Genomic DNA, 17,932 nt, shown 5'->3' on the forward strand with positions numbered 1-17,932 from the left:
TGTTGTCATAAGCAAAGTGGGAAAAGCCCTGGATTTGGAATCAGAGGAACTGGGTTCAAATTCTAAACTCTGGGTGACCTTGGGAAAGTCACATAATTTCAGTTTCACTTTTCTCACCTGTAAAATGAGAGGGCTGGATCTACTGATCTTCTAAATCTATGATCTTTTGATTCCATCGATATAGGTTCCATATGGTGCAATCTTTATAGGGTTTTTCTGAATCCCCGAGGCCTGGGATTGCATAGTTCAGAGATCCTTGCAGATGATGACTAGTAATAGGTTATAGGGGGCTACTCTGAAGTTTTACTCAATGCTTAAAGATGGCTGGAAATAAGACAAATTCAGAAGATCGTTGAATGTCTGGAACAAGCATTTTACTTTCCACGAGCTTTTTCTTAAGTTTTGGTACCTTGAGGCTCTTATTTCCTCAAGAAGTGAGTTTCACTTCAAACAGATTGGCTCCATTAGGCAGTTAGACAGGTTAGAGAGGATTCTTTTTTGTACTTAATTAATTAGACATAGGAAGGGCAGTGGATTTGGAAACAGAAGACCTCAGTTTGAAGCCTGGATATGATACTTAATATCTGTGTGATCCTGGACAAATCACTTAAAACTATCTGGGATTTAGGTATCTCATTTTGTGAAAACAAAAGGGTTTGGATGTCTAAGGTTCCTTCCAATTCTAAGTCCAATGATCTGTTGTCAGTTGTGGTGTCACAGGAAGAATTCAAACTCAAGTATTTTCTAACACCAATGCTCTTTTTACTACACTTCCCTAATTATTTCTCATATATATACACAACTATATGGATATGGGGGCAAAATGGTATAATGTTTAGAAAATCAGCTTTGAAAGTAGGAAAACTTCACTTCAGGTTTTTCTTTGATACTGACTGCATACATATCTAACATATATAGGACTGCTTGCCATCTAGGGGAGAAGGTGGAGGGAGGGAGGGGAAAAATCGGAACAGAAACGAGTGCAAGGAATAATGTAAAAAAATTACCCTGGCATGGATTCTGTCAATATAAAGTTATTATTAAATAAAATAAAATAAAAATATATTTAAAAAATACTGACTGCATGACATTGGGCAAGTCACTTAACTTTAGGCAACAATTTTTAAAAATAGTATTTTATTTTTCCAAATACATGCAAAGATATTTTTCAACATTCACTTTTGCAAAGCCTTGTGGTCCAAATTGTTCTTCCTCCTTCCCCCATCCTCCCTCCCCAAGACAGCAAGCAATCCGATATAGATTAAACATGTGGAATTTTTCTAAACATTTCCATATCCATCATGCTGTGCTCATGAAGAATCAGATCAAAAGGAGAAAAAAAGGAACAAAAAACAAGCAAACAACAAAAAGGTGAAAATAACTACGCTTTGATCCACCTTCAGTCTCCATAGTTCTCTCTCTAGATGCAGATGACTCTTTCCATCACAAGTCTATTGGAATTTAGCCAACAGTGTTAAGACTTGAAATTACAGAGAAGATAATCACACTAGCAAAGGAGGTTTCCTAGCCTGGAAGTCTGCTAAACTATTGAAAGCATATATTCCAATACTTCTACATGTACAAACTATCCCCTCTCCTGTCCCTAACACTGACACACACAAAAGTGAGCTCCATCAACAGCAATTGTTGCATGTTTTTGTCTTTGTATCGTCCCCTGGGCTTAACACGATGCCAGAAGTTAATTAGTGTTTGTTGATTGGTTGATATGTGACACTTCCCCTAACTGAGCGCCCAAATCCTTTATAGCTGTAAATTCAATGTTATGAGCCAACCATGGTAATATATAACATACTGAAAAGAGCCAATAATCCCAGAATTTAGGTTCAAAGCCTGCCTTTGATGCATGTTATTTGCATGACCTTAGACAAACCATTGGTTTTCCTTAACTGTAAAATAAGAAGAAATGAGTTCAGGGCTTCTAAACTTTCCACCTTTTCCACCTTTTCACTTGAGATCTTTCTGTGTGACCCAGGGCATATAGGTATATAAAAAGATATACAAATAAAATATAAATCATGAGGAAAATTATTTTAAAACAATTCCTTGATATACATATAATTTTACCCCTTACTAAAGCCGGAAGCAAAGTGGCATGTGCCAGTGTGCCCGTTTTATTTTTACACAAAGAATTAAATCTTGACGGAACATTCCGTATTTTTTTACTGTAGCTAAATTTTTGTTGACCTCACATTCCGATATTGGCTCCATATGGGACCCCAACCCATAGTTTCAGAAACTTTGGTCCAGATAACTTCCAAGGGTTTTTTCCAGCTCTATGCTAGGTGAGATACGACTCACAGTAGTGAATGGAGCACAGAACTCGGAATCGGATAGACCTGAATTCAAATTCTTCCTCAGTCACTTAAGAGACTGAGACTCTGGACAAATCAGTGGACCTGTCTGCCTCAGTGTCCACATCTGTAAAATGGGGATAAGAACGGCACCTTGCAGGTAGAGGTAAGGTGTAATCTCATAATCTCATCCATTATCCTGTGATTTGGGGGGTGGTGTTAGCAACAGCCCATCCCCCAGAGGAAGCGCAGCATCAGACCCTAAGGGTCCCCATAATAACGATTCGCAACAGAAAAGGCTGCGCCAAGGAGGATCGTGCAGGACGCCAAGTCCGTGCACCCACCAGCGCGGGGGACTCGGGCTCAGGCAATGGAACGAAGGCCCGGCGGTGGAACGAAGTCCCGGGGGGTGGGGGGAGGGGGGCAGGGCGAGCCCAGCGTGGGCTGGTGGGGGAGGGGGGAGGCCTGAGCGCACGCGCACACGTGAGGGTCCCCTTGGCAACCTGACAACAGCAGCACCAAGGAGAGCGCAGGCCAGGGCTCGGAAACAGCACCAGCCCCAGATCACCATCAGAGCGCACCAAAACTGCGGCGACCCTGGCAGAAAGAGCGGCGGCTGCCCTCTGCGGCCCGACCCAGCGCTCGGAACGGCCGGACCTTCTGGGCATGCATGGAAGTCGTTTACCAGACGGTGCTGTCTAGTACGTCTTATAAGGCCAGACTTCCGGACAGCGGTACGTGGCTCGGGAGCCGCCGAGGCGCCGCCCAGTGGGGCGGGCTCTGCAGCCGGGGCGACGAGGGGCTGAGCTAGCTACGTGTGGGGGAGTGGGGCCGCCCCCGGTGCGAACTTTCCGGCGAGCCTGCGGCGGCGCTAGAGTACGTGCTTCCTGACGCGGCGTGGGGGTGGGGGTGGGAAAAGCGCGGGCTGTGGCCTCGGGCCACGGGGTCCCATGCCGGCCTTGCTAGTTCCGAGGTGGAACTTTGGGCAAGGCCCTTAACCCTCGGTCGGGTCACTGTTCTCCCTTTCAAATGGCGGCGCTGAGCTAAGTGACCTTCTGGGTCTTAGAGCCCGGGGGAGCGCCCATGAATCACGCCGGGAAATGGCTGCTTCCCCACCCCCAGCTCCAGATAACTTTCCAGTCTTGCTTTCATTGCGTCCAGGCTTGTGTCTCCTGTGTAACGCAGTCTCTGAGGAGATCCTGTTACAGGATTTCTGCAGTGAAACTTTTTATTTGTTAAGCAATTACTTCTAAACCCTTTCCTTACCTAGATCCAGTTTTGTGGCTGGCTAAAACCCGCCGGTGTCTTTGCTCCCGGAACTAAGAAGCAAACGCAAAAACTCAGACCGGGTCACGAAAGTCCGAGCTGACCTGAAACTTGGGCGGAGTACTGAGCTTGTGATTTCCGACCTAACTAGTTAGCTTGCTCCGTCGACTCCTTGCTCTTGTTTTGAATTTGAATTTTTAACACGCTTTTTGTTTTTAATCCCTTGGCAAAACTTAAAAAGTGCGATAAAACCAACCAACATACTGACGGTACACAGTTCACACAGATACCCTCTCAATGAAGGGAAGGAAGCTCTGTTTTTCTTTTTTTATTTCTGTAGCTGAGGGGATGGAGAGGAGGGGGTGCTAAAAGTGGAGGGCATTCAGGTAAGAGAATGTAATTGGGACAGTACAAATCCTGGATTTTTTTCCTACTATGATTATAGAATAAAATCCCCTTAATACATGTTCTACTGATAGGGTGACTGGGTGAATAGCATCAACCTAACTACAAAAGTCTGGGTGGGAGTGAGAGATCAGTTGACAAATGTATTGAGCATCTCCTATGTAACGGTTGGGTGCTGTGGTACAAAGAAATAGCATCGAAGATTTAGACCTCATCTAGTTCCACTCCTTCATTTAATAGGAAAGGAAACTCAAATGCTGGGATTAAATTACTTGCTCAGGGTCAGACAGGTTGTAATTGCAAACCTCTTTTCCCCTGCCTTTAAGACTAAATTTCTCCTTTTCAGGATCTTACAATCTGGCGGGAAAGGAAAGACATATACATAACAAAACAAATATCTCTATATCTCTCTCTCTATATTATATGCACATGAAAACACAAGTAAGTAGTATGGATGATTAGTATATGAGTTATTAGGAAGAAGAGAATGAGGGAAGTGGAATTTCATATCATTCAAGTTCTATATCTTTATTTTTTAGCTCTATTAAAGCCTTCCTTGACAATCATGGCATAGGGATGATTCTAGATTCCATATCATTCAAGTTCTATATCTTTATTTTTTAGCTCTATTAAAGCCTTCCTTGACAATCATGGCATAGGGATGATTCTAGATTCCATATCATTGAAGTTCTATATCTTTATTTTTTAGCTCTATTAAAGCCTTCCTTGACAATCATGGCATAGGGATGATTCTAGATTCCATATCATTGAAGTTCTATATCTTTATTTTTTAGCTCTATTAAAGCCTTCCTTGACAATCATGGCATAGGGATGATTCTAGATTCCATATCATTCAAGTTCTATATCTTTATTTTTTAGCTCTATTAAAGCCTTTCTTGACAATCATGGCATAGGGATGATTCTAGATTCCATATCATTCAAGTTCTGTATCCTTTTTTTTTTTTTTTTTTTTTTTTTTTTTTTACCTCTATTAAAGCCTTCCTTGACAATCATGGCATAGGGATGATTCTAGATTCCATATCATTCAAGTTCTATATCTTTATTTTTTAGCTCTATTAAAGCCTTCCTTGACAATCATGGCATAGGGATGATTCTAGATTCCATATCATTCAAGTTCTATATCTTTATTTTTTAGCTCTATTAAAGCCTTCCTTGACAATCATGGCATAGGGATGATTCTAGATTCCATATCATTCAAGTTCTGTATCTTTTTTTTTTTTTTTTAACCTCTATTAAAGCCTTCCTTGACAATCATGGCATAGAGATGATTCTAGCTTCTTGAGAATTATTCTAAATGAAAGACAAGCTCTTATAAGGTCTTATCAAATTGAAAAGGTCTAAGTTGAGAAAGCATTTCCTCTAGTTTGGCTGCAGGGCAATGAATTTTACAACCCCAGCAATCCTAGGAGAATTTTAAGTTAGTGAAAGATTGCAATCAACATCTCACACTCGGAAGTTCCACATCCATGACGTGAAAGTCTGAAACTTTAGATGGAGACTGTCCCTATCACCATTCTTTAAGGAAAAATTTGTGGAAAATATTATAAAGAACTGAAACAGAGCCTAATGTGAAATTGGTTAAAGTATCTAACTGGAGTTCCTTCAGAGCAAGGATAATGCTTTACTTAATCTTTTTATCTATCTTGACAGCTAGCATTATACTTTAACCACAAGTTTTGGTTGTTATTTATGTAAAATCCAATTATAATTAATATCAGGGACATTCTTGAAGGTGAAAATTCCGAAGGACAGCATCTTTTTTGCACCTTGACGCATGGTAGACATTTGATAAATGTTTTTGTCAAATCATATTAAATTGAATCCAGGAAAGTTTAGTCTTTAGTTTTAATAGCAATATGCACATGATCCCTACAGGCATCTAAAATACCATTGAGTAGAGCTATCTTTTCCTTAATTTCATATTTTTTCAACAATTGTCTAGTGTACTATAGGCTCTCTGAAAGAGGATAAATTTTGTCTTGCACTATTCTTGTCTGGTACCCTCATTTCCCCCTTTCTCCCAAATAATTCTTCAAGAATAATTCTTATGTCAGGTATAATACCTTTTAAAATTATTATTAATGTGCCAAAATGAAAAGGGGATTAAAATGACAGTTGGAGAGTAGTAGGGTAGGAACAAACTTTTTTCTTTACTAAAAATCTTTTTTCAAAAAAAAAATTAAAAAGCTAAATGTTGAAATCACAAGGTTGGATTAAGTAGTAGTTCCTGTCATCACTCCATGAATAATGTGATAGGACTAATTTATAGCACAAATTTTATATTTAGACTTTAAAATTTAGAATGACTTGATTTGTGACCAATTAGTTATGGGGCTTTTTAAAAAAATTGCCATCAAAACTTCGCTTCACTGGCTCTATAGTATTAGTGATTGTTGCCCTTCCTTCCCAAAAGGGACCAAAATGACATCACTGAGTGAGAGTCAAGTTACAGTGTGTCTGGCTATGGCTAATCAGAGCAATATGAGCTTGGAATGCTCTACCTATAGGTCGGGTACAAATAGTCCATGTGAACATTTGGGGTGAATTCTCTAAATTTGTTCATTTCACGTTTCTCTTGAGCTACTTTTTAAAAGAGGAAAGTATCCTATGATATAAGTAGTGTTAAATTTAGTACTATTCATGTACTGTGAAATCTTAATGGAGAATGAGTGTTCAGTCTATGTTTTTCCAGTAGATGGCAACCTTTTCAACCAAATGGCAGAGTGGTCACCCACTTACCAACCTATTTATAGTATAGGAATCAAGCTTGATTAGCCATTGTACATGTTGTACACAAATATTAAAGGAATTATTTTAGTGTTTTATTGTTAAGATAGCCATTTTTTAATTGAAGTTTGTGCTATTACTCAATGTAAAAAATATTTCAGTGTATATTTAAAATTTTCTAGAAACCCAGTTGACTGGAAATTTTAATGTTTACCTGGAATTCTTAGCAGCCAAAGGTCACTTTGTTGGAGTTTTCAATTTGAGAAAATATTTTACACAATGGCTACTTATTTGGGCACATTGAGGTTCTTGATTTTTCTCCTTTTTTCAATCTGTCAACACTTTCAGGTTTCACTTTCCTTTCTGCCCTGTCTTTACCTTATCCCCAGGTAAGTCCTTTCTTGACTCTATAATTTGTTTCTTTGACTTTCCACATTTTCCATTCTGTTAGTTCTGTCCTGCCTAACTTATAACTTCCTCCATGACTATGGATGATACCTGGAGGAAACCACAAAATTTTTCCCACTTTGTCAGCTGCAAACATCTGCTTTCTAATCTTTGATTCTGTTTGAAATATAGAACTCTTTTTGCTCATCTCTTATCTACTCATTTTCACACACTCCTAAGCATTGTTTAACTCCCAGCTTCAAACCCATATGCCCCATTTTTCTCAACAAATTTCCTTGCCTCCTCTTTGACTAAAAAGATAAAAAAAATCTCAATTCCACTCCTCTAATCTGCTTTTCTTTCTTTCAGTGCAAGAGGAAGAGATGAAGCTAACTTGTACTCTCAAACCTTTGTAGCTGTATTTCATTATTTCATCACTTCTCTCAGTCTTTTCCTTCCTGTTGGCTCCTTCCTCTCAGACTAGGAACATACTAAAAAGAAAACAAAACAACAACACAAAACAACTCTAGGGGTGGCTTTGCCATCCCATCTATTTCCCCATCTTCACTGTTGAATACCTAGAAGAATATTCTGCACTTGCCACTTCTTGCTCCCTACTTCCTCCTCAACCTTAGGCAATCTTGCTTATATTCCCATTGCTCTACTGAAAGACTCTCTAAGGTCATTAATTACCTCCTTATCTCCAAATCTGGTTGTCTCCCCATCCTCCTTGAATTTCTTTGTGGTGTTTAGTACTGTGAACCATTCCTTTCTTTGTGATATTTTTTCTTTCCGTGGTTACCATAACATGATAATTTTGAATTGTAGTTCAAATGTCAATATTACTCAAGGTTCTCTACTAGGCCCTTTTATCTCCTCTAAACTTTTCCTTTGGTGGCTTTATTGACCTCTCATGACTTCCATCATCACCTTTTATCACTTCTGTATAGAGGATCACTAATTTCTATTTCTATTTCCAACCTCTCTCTCAGACTTCCAGTTCATTTTTTCTAAATATTTGCTGAATATATATCCTGATAGCATTCTATTTTGCTTCTCATTTTTTTCCAGTTTGATTTGATTTTGTGTGTGTGTGTGTGTGTGTGTGTGTGTAGCAAGATAATTGTATAATTTATTCTAGAACAATGTATCTGGAGTTAGAGGATATGAGTCTTAATTTTGGTTTTGTTGCTCACTATCTGTATGATTTTAGGTAAATCACTTAACTCCTGTAGGTTTCCTTTTACATATGTATAAAATGATGAGCTTAACCTGGATGATTTCTATATCCTCCAAAATATAATTTCTTTGATTCTATTATAGAATGAGAGTTGGAAAAGACTTCAGAAGTCATTTAGCACAATCTAATTTTATAGATGTGGTTCTTTCCTAAGTTTGATCCTTCCCAATAAGGAAGTCATCCAAAATAAATTTCTTCTTTGTCCAAGTCCAAAATTATATGTCTCATTCTGCATCTTGTGTTCATTACCTCTCTCAAATTGTGCTTGGTATTGTATTGACCAAAGTTCTTAAATATTTCAAACTGGTTTCTACAGTGTTGTTACTGTAAAAATTGTCCTGGTTCTATTCATTTCACTCTGCATTAGTTCATATAAATCTTCCCAGGTTTTGTGGAAAGCATGCTTTTATTATTTCCTACAGCACAACGATATTCTGTTGTATTTATATAATATAATTTCATCAGTCATTCCATGGACAGCCCCTTAACTTCCTGTTTTTTCTCATTATAAAAATAGCTGCTAGAGATATTTTTGTGCTTCACTGCCTGCATTATAATTGAGTTGGGGCATTACAAATATAAAGTATGGGGAACTTAGCTAGCTATGTACCTCATAATGGTACCAAGTTGTTCCTTTTCATTTTTGTTTGATCTCTTTGGGATACAGGCCTAGTAGAGGTATCACTTGAGTTAAAAAGTATAGAGAGTTTGGTGACTTTTGGGATCTAATTTCAAATTGTTTTCTAGAGTAACTGTACCAGTTCTTAGCTCCACCAATAGTGTATAGGCATGCCTTTCCCTCCATTTCTCTAATTATTAGTCATTTGGATTTTTTTAATATGGCTGTTGATAGTTTAGATTTCTTTCTTTGAAAACTGCCTGTTCATGTCCTTTGACTATCATTTTCCTTCATTAAATTTCAAGCTTCTTAATAGCTAGCTTAAAAGCTATTTCACATTTATCTTTGTATTCTTAGAGGGTAACATACAATTTTATCACATAGAAGTCCTTTAAAAATATTTATTGCATTGGGTTAAATGAATGATAATTTTTGAAAGTTTCTTAATTTGTAAACAAATTTGTCTCATGAAATGTACATGTTAATATGAACTATATGCTAATATAAGAAAGACATTAAATATAAGATCATTAAATAAATTTGGGAATTTATAATTCTGTTCATTTGTCTGCTGTCAACCTTTATAATCAATATTCTGTCTTGATTTAGTGCCATCAGTCCTCATGAAAAAATAAAAGTATATATGAATTTCAACAAATATATTTTTAAAGACTTTTGTTTTCCTTAGTAGTAACATAGATTAGCAAAGACTTTCATATGCTTTAAACCTCAGTCAATGTATATGGTTTCATATAAAATCTCCAATTGTATTTTGGAATAGAAGTATAATCAGAATCCTTGTTTATGAATCATAATGATTTTTTTCAACTTTGAACTCTTGTAGAGTATTTAAAAGGCCTATTCTTTAAAACAGAGGAAAAACTATATAGCTAAGAAAATTATTTATAAAAAGACAATGGGTGAAAAGTTTAGTGGTATTCATTTTTTCCACTTTTATTAGATATTTTCTGATCTATGATAATTTTTCATTTAAAGATGGAAAAAAAGCTTTGTAACTATATTAATAAGATAAGGAGAAAGGATGCTCTAATTTTCACATCTCAATACATGACTTAAAACAGACGGGAATGAGATCTTTTCATCCCTATTATTTTCAACTTTTCTATGTTATAGAATTTGGGTATGACTAACTAGAAATATAGTGACATTAAAAAACAATGGAAAATTAAGAAAATGTTTTTCTACCTATAAGATTTACCTACCTTTTCCTTAGCTTGATTAGTAAGTAGCCTATTTGTATTTCCTTCTATGTTTTATAGCATTGTAGGTTTCTAAGACATGTTTTCTTAGTATTGATAGTGACATTAGTCTTATTCAGCCTCTACCTGAAGCATAGAATCTATTAACATCAATTAAAATGACCATCTTGAAGAAGTAACAGTTTAGTCTAAGAAAGTAAACATCATTATGAAACTTTCAGTGTTGCTTGAGATCTCTCATGAAAAATAATGTCTTAGAGAATCTGTCTCTACAAATAATAATATGGTAGAATTAACAATAACTTATTATGGCAATGAACTGAATATATAGGGTTTGAATTTGGTTTCTGAAATATTCCAGGTACGTATATTGATTTAATAGAATTTAAGTATTTCAGTTCTAAAAGGAGGGAAGACAAGGGAGAAAATAATCATTTTTATAAAACCTGTTATGTACTAGGTATTTTGAAAATCCACATTTGGTGAACAGAACCAAGAGATCATTGTACATGGCAACAACAAGATTATACAATGATTAATTCCGATGGAGGTGGCTCTCTTCAACAATGATGATTCAGACCAGTTCCAGTGATCTTGTGATGAAAAGAGCCATCTACACCCAGAGAGAGAACTACGGGAACTGAGTGTGGATCACAATATAGCATTTTCACTCTTTTTGTTGTTTTTTGCTTGCATTCTATTTTCCTTCTCATTTTTTTCTGGTTTGATTTGATTTTTTTTTTGGTGCAGCTAGATAATTGTATAAATATGTATGCATATATTGGATTTAACATATATTTCTACCATGTCTAACATATATTGGACTACCTGCCATCTAGGAAAGGGAGAAGGGAGAAGTGAAAGGGGGTGGAAATTGGAACACAAAGTTTTGCAAGGGTTAATGTTTAAGAATTATCCATGCATATTTTTAAAAAATTATTATAGCTTTTTATTTACAAGTGTATGCATGAGTAATTTTACAGCATTGACAATTGCCAAACCTTTTGTTCCAATTTTTCCCCTCCTTCGCCCCATTCCCTCCCCCCGTGGCAGGTTGTTCAATACATGTTAAATATGTTAAAGTATAAATTAAATACAATATAAGTATGCATGTCTTAATAGTTATTTTGCTGTACAAAAAGAATCGGAGTTTGAAATAGTGTACTATTAGCCTGTGAAGGAAATAAAAAATACAGGCAGACAAAAATAGAGGGATTGGGAATTCTATATAATGGTTCATAGTCATATCCCAGAGTTCTTTTGCTGAGTGCTGGTTCAATTCATTCATGCATATGTTTTGAAAATAAAAAGCTTTAATAAAAAAGGGGAAAAGCTAAAAAAAAAAAAAAAAAGAAAAAATCCTTATTTGATCACCCCACAAAACTGTGATTGTTACTGTTATCTCCATTTTACAGCTGAGAAAATTGAGAAAAACAGAGGGGAAGTATCTTGCTCATAGTCATGCAGCTAATAAGTGTCTGAGGCCAGATTGGAAGTGTTTCATGACTCTTAGCTCAGCACTTTTTTCTCTGTGTCATTTAGGTGCCTTAACCTACCACATTACTAAGGGATTGCATTTGGAGAAAGGAGTTCTGTTAATTCTTAGTAGAGCTTTAGGAACAAAACCAAATCTATTTATAGATATTCAATGATATCATATTTGTGTCTTCATAATAACTTAAGAGACAAGTATGACCTAACCTTTACCCAGAAAACACCACTGTCTATTTTTCAGCATTTGTCTGGCTTCCTAATCCTTACCTCTGGTTTAGATTTTTATTTTTTTTTACCAGTTTTTAAAAATAGCAACAGTATAACAATTGTTATGTAGTAGTAAAAGCAGATAATGAAAGACAAGAAACATGTTTCTCTTTTCATTCAAGTATGGCATCTACTTTTTACATCTGATCTGAGCTTTTGTTTACTATAGATTAAAGAAGACTGCCCTTCTCTTTCCCCCCTCCCCCCTGGTCCCCATTTTGCTTTTTAAAATTACTGTGCAAACTATGGGCTAGGAGCGTTGTCCTGAGTAGTCTTTCTCATTTTTAGTCCTGTAGCCTATTTATATAAATATAAATATAAATATATAAAATATAAATAGGCTACTTACTAAAAGTCCTGAGTAGTTTCAGGTAGATATGACTAGGAGGAAAAAACATCAGGGGACTATTAAGGAGAAATGTAGGGAAATGTAAAAATTACAGTTTTCTTTGATGACTTTTGAGGACATGGGATAAGAATAGAACTTACATGATTAAATTAGAATTTTGTTCCAGATAGATAACTACTACTCCTGTTAATGTACTTGTGTACAATACATTAAAAATATTATTCAGGGTTACCATCCAATTTTTAAATCATAGTTCTCAAATGGTTACAAATGAATGGTGTTGTACAATCATTAAACTATAATTCATTGTTGGTGGAATTGTTTATTACTTCAACCATTTTGGAGAGCAATCTGGAATTATGCCCAAAGAGTTATTAAGCTATTTTTACCCTTTTACCCAGAAATAGCACTACTTGGTCTATTTCTGAAGATAATTAGGGGAAAAGGAAAAGAACCTATATATTCTAAAATGTTCATAGCAGCTCTCTTTGCAGTGGCAAGGAACTGGAAGTTATAGGGATGTCCATCCCTCAACAAGTTATGGTGTATGGAATGTGATGGTATGTGGTATATATTGTGATGGAATTCTATTGTGCTATAAGAAAAGATCAGTTCCATGATCTTAGAAAAACATGGAAAGATTTGCATGAAATAATGAAGAGCAAGATAAACAGAACTAAGAGAACATTGCATTCAGAACTAAGAGAACATAAGAGAACAGCAATATTGTTTTAAGAACGATTTTGAGTGAATAAAGTATTTTGACTACTATAAATACCTGAATTAACTATAAAGGATATATCCTAAAAGATGCTATCTGCACCCAGAGAAAGAGCTGATAAATAGAAGTATTTATAGAATAACTATATGCACATATATGTACATGTATATAATTATTCTATACATACATACGTACGTACATACATGTACACCTTTTCGTGTCTAATGGTGGCCATGGTAGGGGGGAGAAAGAAAAAAAAAACTTGCATGATAACTTTGTTGTATATTTGAAAGAAGTAGCAAATTGAATATAGTATATTTATAATTTAACATGCAATCATTTCTTATTTTACTGTGTTATGTAAATTATTTATTCCATCATTTAAAAAGAAAATAAAAAATGTTAAAAGCATTTTAAATGTTAAAATGTTAAAAATGTTAAAAGTGTACAGTACCAATGTTTTTTTACAGTACCATGGTTTTTAAACTAAAGTTTTTCTTTGCTTTTTTCTTTTGCAGTTTCATGTTCTATTTCAAAATTAGAGCCAAGGTAAGGTCACAAATAATACAACTGAGCTTACTTATTCAATGTTTTGGGTATCTCTAGCCTACCAGGATAAGGCAGGGAAAGAAGAGAATTTAGTTCAGTCTAGGGCATTTGGAACAATTGGGTTGGTGGGTATCAGGAATTTTATTTTAGAAATTGTCAGAAAGATGAAGAGAATGAATGATGAGTTTCTGAGACAGATCACAGACTCGTTCTGAGTCATCAGACAGTAAGCATTTATTAAGTACTTATTCTGTGCCAGGCACTGTGCGCTGTGTAGGGCTATAAAGGACAGTCCTTGCCTCCAAAGAGCCCACATTCTGATGAGGGGGACACTTTGTAAATAACTCAGTACCTACAAGTTGCATACATAGTGGGTGGAACATTATCTCTGGGAGGAATATACTAGCAGAGAGAGGATCTGGATCTCCTGAAGGAGATGATACCAGAGGTGAGTTTTGAAGGCAGTCAGAGAAACTAAAGGGCTCATTTAAGAAGGAGAAGCATTCCAGGCAATAAATGCAGCCTGAACAAAGGCACCAAGTTCAGAGATAGTGCATCTTATGCAAGGGACAATAAGTAGCTGGATCATATAGGATGTGGACATGGGTTGGGAAAGGGAATGAAGGGTAAGAGACTATAGAGGTAAGGAGGGGCAGGAGAGACTGACTTCCCAGACATCTGTGAGAAGTTTTACTTTAGTTAAAGCAAAGCATCCCTGAGAGCACCTGACTTGATTCAGAAAGGCGTTTGATAAAAGTCCCCTTGATATTCTTGTGGACAAGAGGGACAAATGTAGGATAACAGCATGATTAGTTGCCTTCATAATTGGTAGAATAGATAAATCTAAAGAAGCCTGATTAATGAATTGATGTCAGAACTCAAAGAGAGTCTTTAGTGTCATACCACAGGACTCTGTTCAAATCTTGTTCTGCTCAATGTTTATGTTGGCGACTTGGAGAAGGACATAGATTAGATGATATAAAACTCAAAGTTATAGCTAATTCTTCTAATGAAAGTATAAAAATATAACAGTCTCGAACAGTGAATTGAATCTATAATGGATACAATTATAATATTCTATCCACCATACCGTCTGGATGATTTCAAGTATAATATATATCAACGTTGTCTTGTGACTGTCCAAAATTCAATATTTTCTAAATAGTTACCAAGCTTACTTGTTTGCATTGAGTTTAATGTTGTGTTTAATAAAACATCCTAGTTTTTAAAAGATGCAGTAGTAAATTATATTAATAGAAGTATATTCTAGAACAAGGAGCATGATAACTTTATTGTACTATATAGCAATCAAACAACTTCTGTTATGTTTGCCTTCATGCCAGATTATAAAATTAACCAGCCAGAAGATGTCCAGAAGGAAGTGGTTAAGATGGTTAGAGACTCAGAATTATGTTATATTAAAAACTCATTTATACATTGAATCCTAGAACTGGAAGGAACCACAGAAGTCATTTGTCAATTCCATTGCCAAAGGAATTAGCGTTATTTAGCCTAGAGAAGAGAATTGGAAATTATATGATAATTGTCTTCAAATAATTGAGAGGCTGGAAGATGTGGAAGAGAGATTAGACCTTGTCTTTGTGACCAGAGGATACTAGAGGAATACAAGTAGGAATAATTGACTGGAATTTGTAAAATGGGTAGATTTGGGCCCAATATAAGAGAATTCCTAACAATTAGAACTGAATGATTTAGTGATTGGCTCTTGTCTTGGTAGATTGGTAGATCTAATATCTACCAGGTTTCCTCAAATCTGCCTTTCCTTCTATCCTTATAGGGATCACTTTAAAGTGTCAGAAGGGCATTAAAAATCCCACTCATTTGTATTTTTGAACTCTCAGATTGGGTGAGCATCCCAAGACTATATACATCCTGTTCATTTCCATAAGGAGATAAGGGAGTCCACATCTACCAAAGCTGAAGTGTCATTGCTGCTAGCCTTTCTACAAAAACTATAGGTGTAAATACCTTTTGTTAATTATTCAATGACTTAGGGTATCTCATCTTGTCCGAGCATTCAGCCTGGATTAACAGTGTTGGTAAGCCTGGTGGTTAGGAATTGGGCCTTGTTGCTCATATTGTATTAGAGTTGGGGCACTGCAAATGTAGGGGGTGGGGAGCTCTGGCTGTGTACAGAAAGGAACAAAAAACAGGGTCCTTCTACTGGAGAGCTTGTGAAGGACATATGTTCTTTGCTGTTATTAACCACTCTTCAGTAAATGGGATCTCAGCACAATAAGACTCAAAGTAAATTGGCCCAAAATATTCAATAAATAAAGTTCTGTTCTTTTAAGGTCTCTGCAATAAAGGCTGAGGTTATTTTTGGAACTGGTGAATGGGCAAGCAAAGGGAGCACTCCTAAAGGGGTTACAGCTGAGAACCCCCAGGCTTGGGGTGGAAATGCGGTCTCAGATTGAGAAAAATCAGAGCCATAAGGCAGAAGAATGGGAATGTTCATGAGGAGGAGATTTAAGAATTCCTATCTATGGGAAGGTATCCCTGGGACTCTCCCTAAAACTACTCCCCAGATTGTGAGGCAATGCAAGGTATGCCAGTTTTTACCCAAGGAACTTTAGCGGGAACAAGAAGAGTTAAAACAGCAACCTGATGAATCGTTGGAGCAATGTAAGGGCAGGGTCCAATGGAGCTAATATATGACTCTCTCTGGCAGAAGAGAACCATAGGCTTAGGGGGGGGCAGTATCTCTGAGGACTTATTTCTAAAGAATCAAATAAATGGGAAGTTCCAGATTGGGATATTTTTTAAGTGTCTCAGATGATTAGTTACTTGTATATGGTCCCATAAAGATGAGTTCCTGTTGTAGCCAGGTCCTTGGTAGGGCATCCTGGAGGGAAAGAGTAAAATTCCTTAAGATAATGGGTTTAAAACTGAGGTTGGCACACTAAGACCTTGGGTCAAATCTGGCCTACTGCCTTACTTGACCCCAGGTAGACAAATCAAACATTTACTATAAGAAATCATAATTTCATGACCCCCCACATTCAGTTACATGATCCCACATGGGGCTATAATCCACAGTATAAGAAGCTTTGCTCTAGCTAAGGAACGTTTTTACATTTTTAAATAAAGTGTATTTTAAAATAAACGTGATGAGTCATATTTGGCCCACAGGCTGCCATAGTTTGCCAACCCTGTTATCTTAATAGTTTGGATTTATGCAGTCCCTCCACAGCCTGCCACACTCTATGACCAATCTACCTCTGAGAAAATGAGATCCCACTTTTTCAGTGGAGCCCTAACCAAATGGTGACAGTTTTTAGCTATGACCATCTAGTCAGAGGGATGTCATGAAAAGAACTAAAGCATTAGGTTATGGGCTGGACAGAATATTTATTACTTAACCTTGACGGGTCTCAATTTTGTGATCTAACTAATCTACATAATTTAAAATACGTTCAAATGTGCTTTTGACCTTTAAATCCTATGACCCACCAAGGTCTGTGACAATTCTAAGATTCTGTTATTCTTTCCTTTGCCCACAGAAAAACCTATCCCTTAAGAAGAAGGGGACAGGGTGCAAAAAGGTAAAGAAAGTACGGGAAGGAAAAGGAAGGACAAAAGGGGAGAAAAGAAGTTAGGGGCATAGCAGGACTCTCCTACCACTATCTCTTGATGTATCGGCTTATGTGGATTTTGTATGTGCACATTATCTCCTCACTGTGTACCTGGAAGCCCAACTTTTGGGGTACTCCAGACTCCAAACAGAAGCTCTGGATGGCTGATTCCACTCCTCTCATGTGTACCGACAGTGTTTGTGGCCCCTTTCTAGCTAAGGCTCTAGAAACATTCTGCATGTTCTGGATTTAACAGTGTTATTCAATTAAGGATATAATTGAAGAGGTAGCAATAGTTTAAAAAAGACTGGTACTGAGCAAGACCAGGAGCCAGACATCTTTGAGCAGACAGGGGAGCACTTCACTTGGACACCAAATTTTTCCTCCTTTTCCATTCCAGAAATCATGGGTTGGTGACTAAGGGTCAGGGTCAGAAGTCAACACTTTCTTGCCTTCTTTCTCTTTTTTTCTTTCTGAAATTTTTTTTTCTCTTGTTATAGTAAATTTATCTTCCAAATAGCTAATTACCTACTGTCAAACTGGAAGTTGTGGCTTATTCTGGGTGCACAGTAAAATCAAGTAAACAACTAATGGGAGATAAGAACCACCTGGTTACTTCATGGGGGGATGGTTATTATGGAGTCGTTTTAGTCATGTGTGACTCTTTGTGACCCCATTTGTTTTTTTTTTATTTTTTTATTTTTTGCAAAAGGTAGATTTATTTAGGGGAATAGATTATAGATGCTATTTTGGGTTTTC

General features: G+C 36.6%; 1 protein-coding gene across 2 annotated transcripts in view; it reads left to right on the forward strand.

Annotated features, from left to right (window-relative positions):
* Positions 1–2,747: 2,747 nt before the first annotated feature.
* The window catches only part of THEGL (theg spermatid protein like), a 59,139-nt gene continuing 43,954 nt past the window's right edge, over positions 2,748–17,932 (forward strand). Inside the window, exons 1-3 of one of the 2 annotated variants that reach the window (XM_051966255.1) lie at positions 2,748–3,046; positions 13,547–13,577; positions 17,102–17,143. In XM_051966255.1, the coding sequence (XP_051822215.1) occupies positions 2,983–3,046; positions 13,547–13,577; positions 17,102–17,143 (137 nt within the window). In that variant the 5' untranslated portion in view covers positions 2,748–2,982. The remainder of the gene's footprint in view (positions 3,047–13,546; positions 13,578–17,101; positions 17,144–17,932) is intronic. The other variant, XM_051966256.1, reaches the window with a different exon arrangement.

This window comes from Antechinus flavipes, chromosome 6 (genome assembly GCF_016432865.1).
Source record: "Antechinus flavipes isolate AdamAnt ecotype Samford, QLD, Australia chromosome 6, AdamAnt_v2, whole genome shotgun sequence".
NCBI classification, from domain to species: domain Eukaryota; kingdom Metazoa; phylum Chordata; class Mammalia; order Dasyuromorphia; family Dasyuridae; genus Antechinus; species Antechinus flavipes.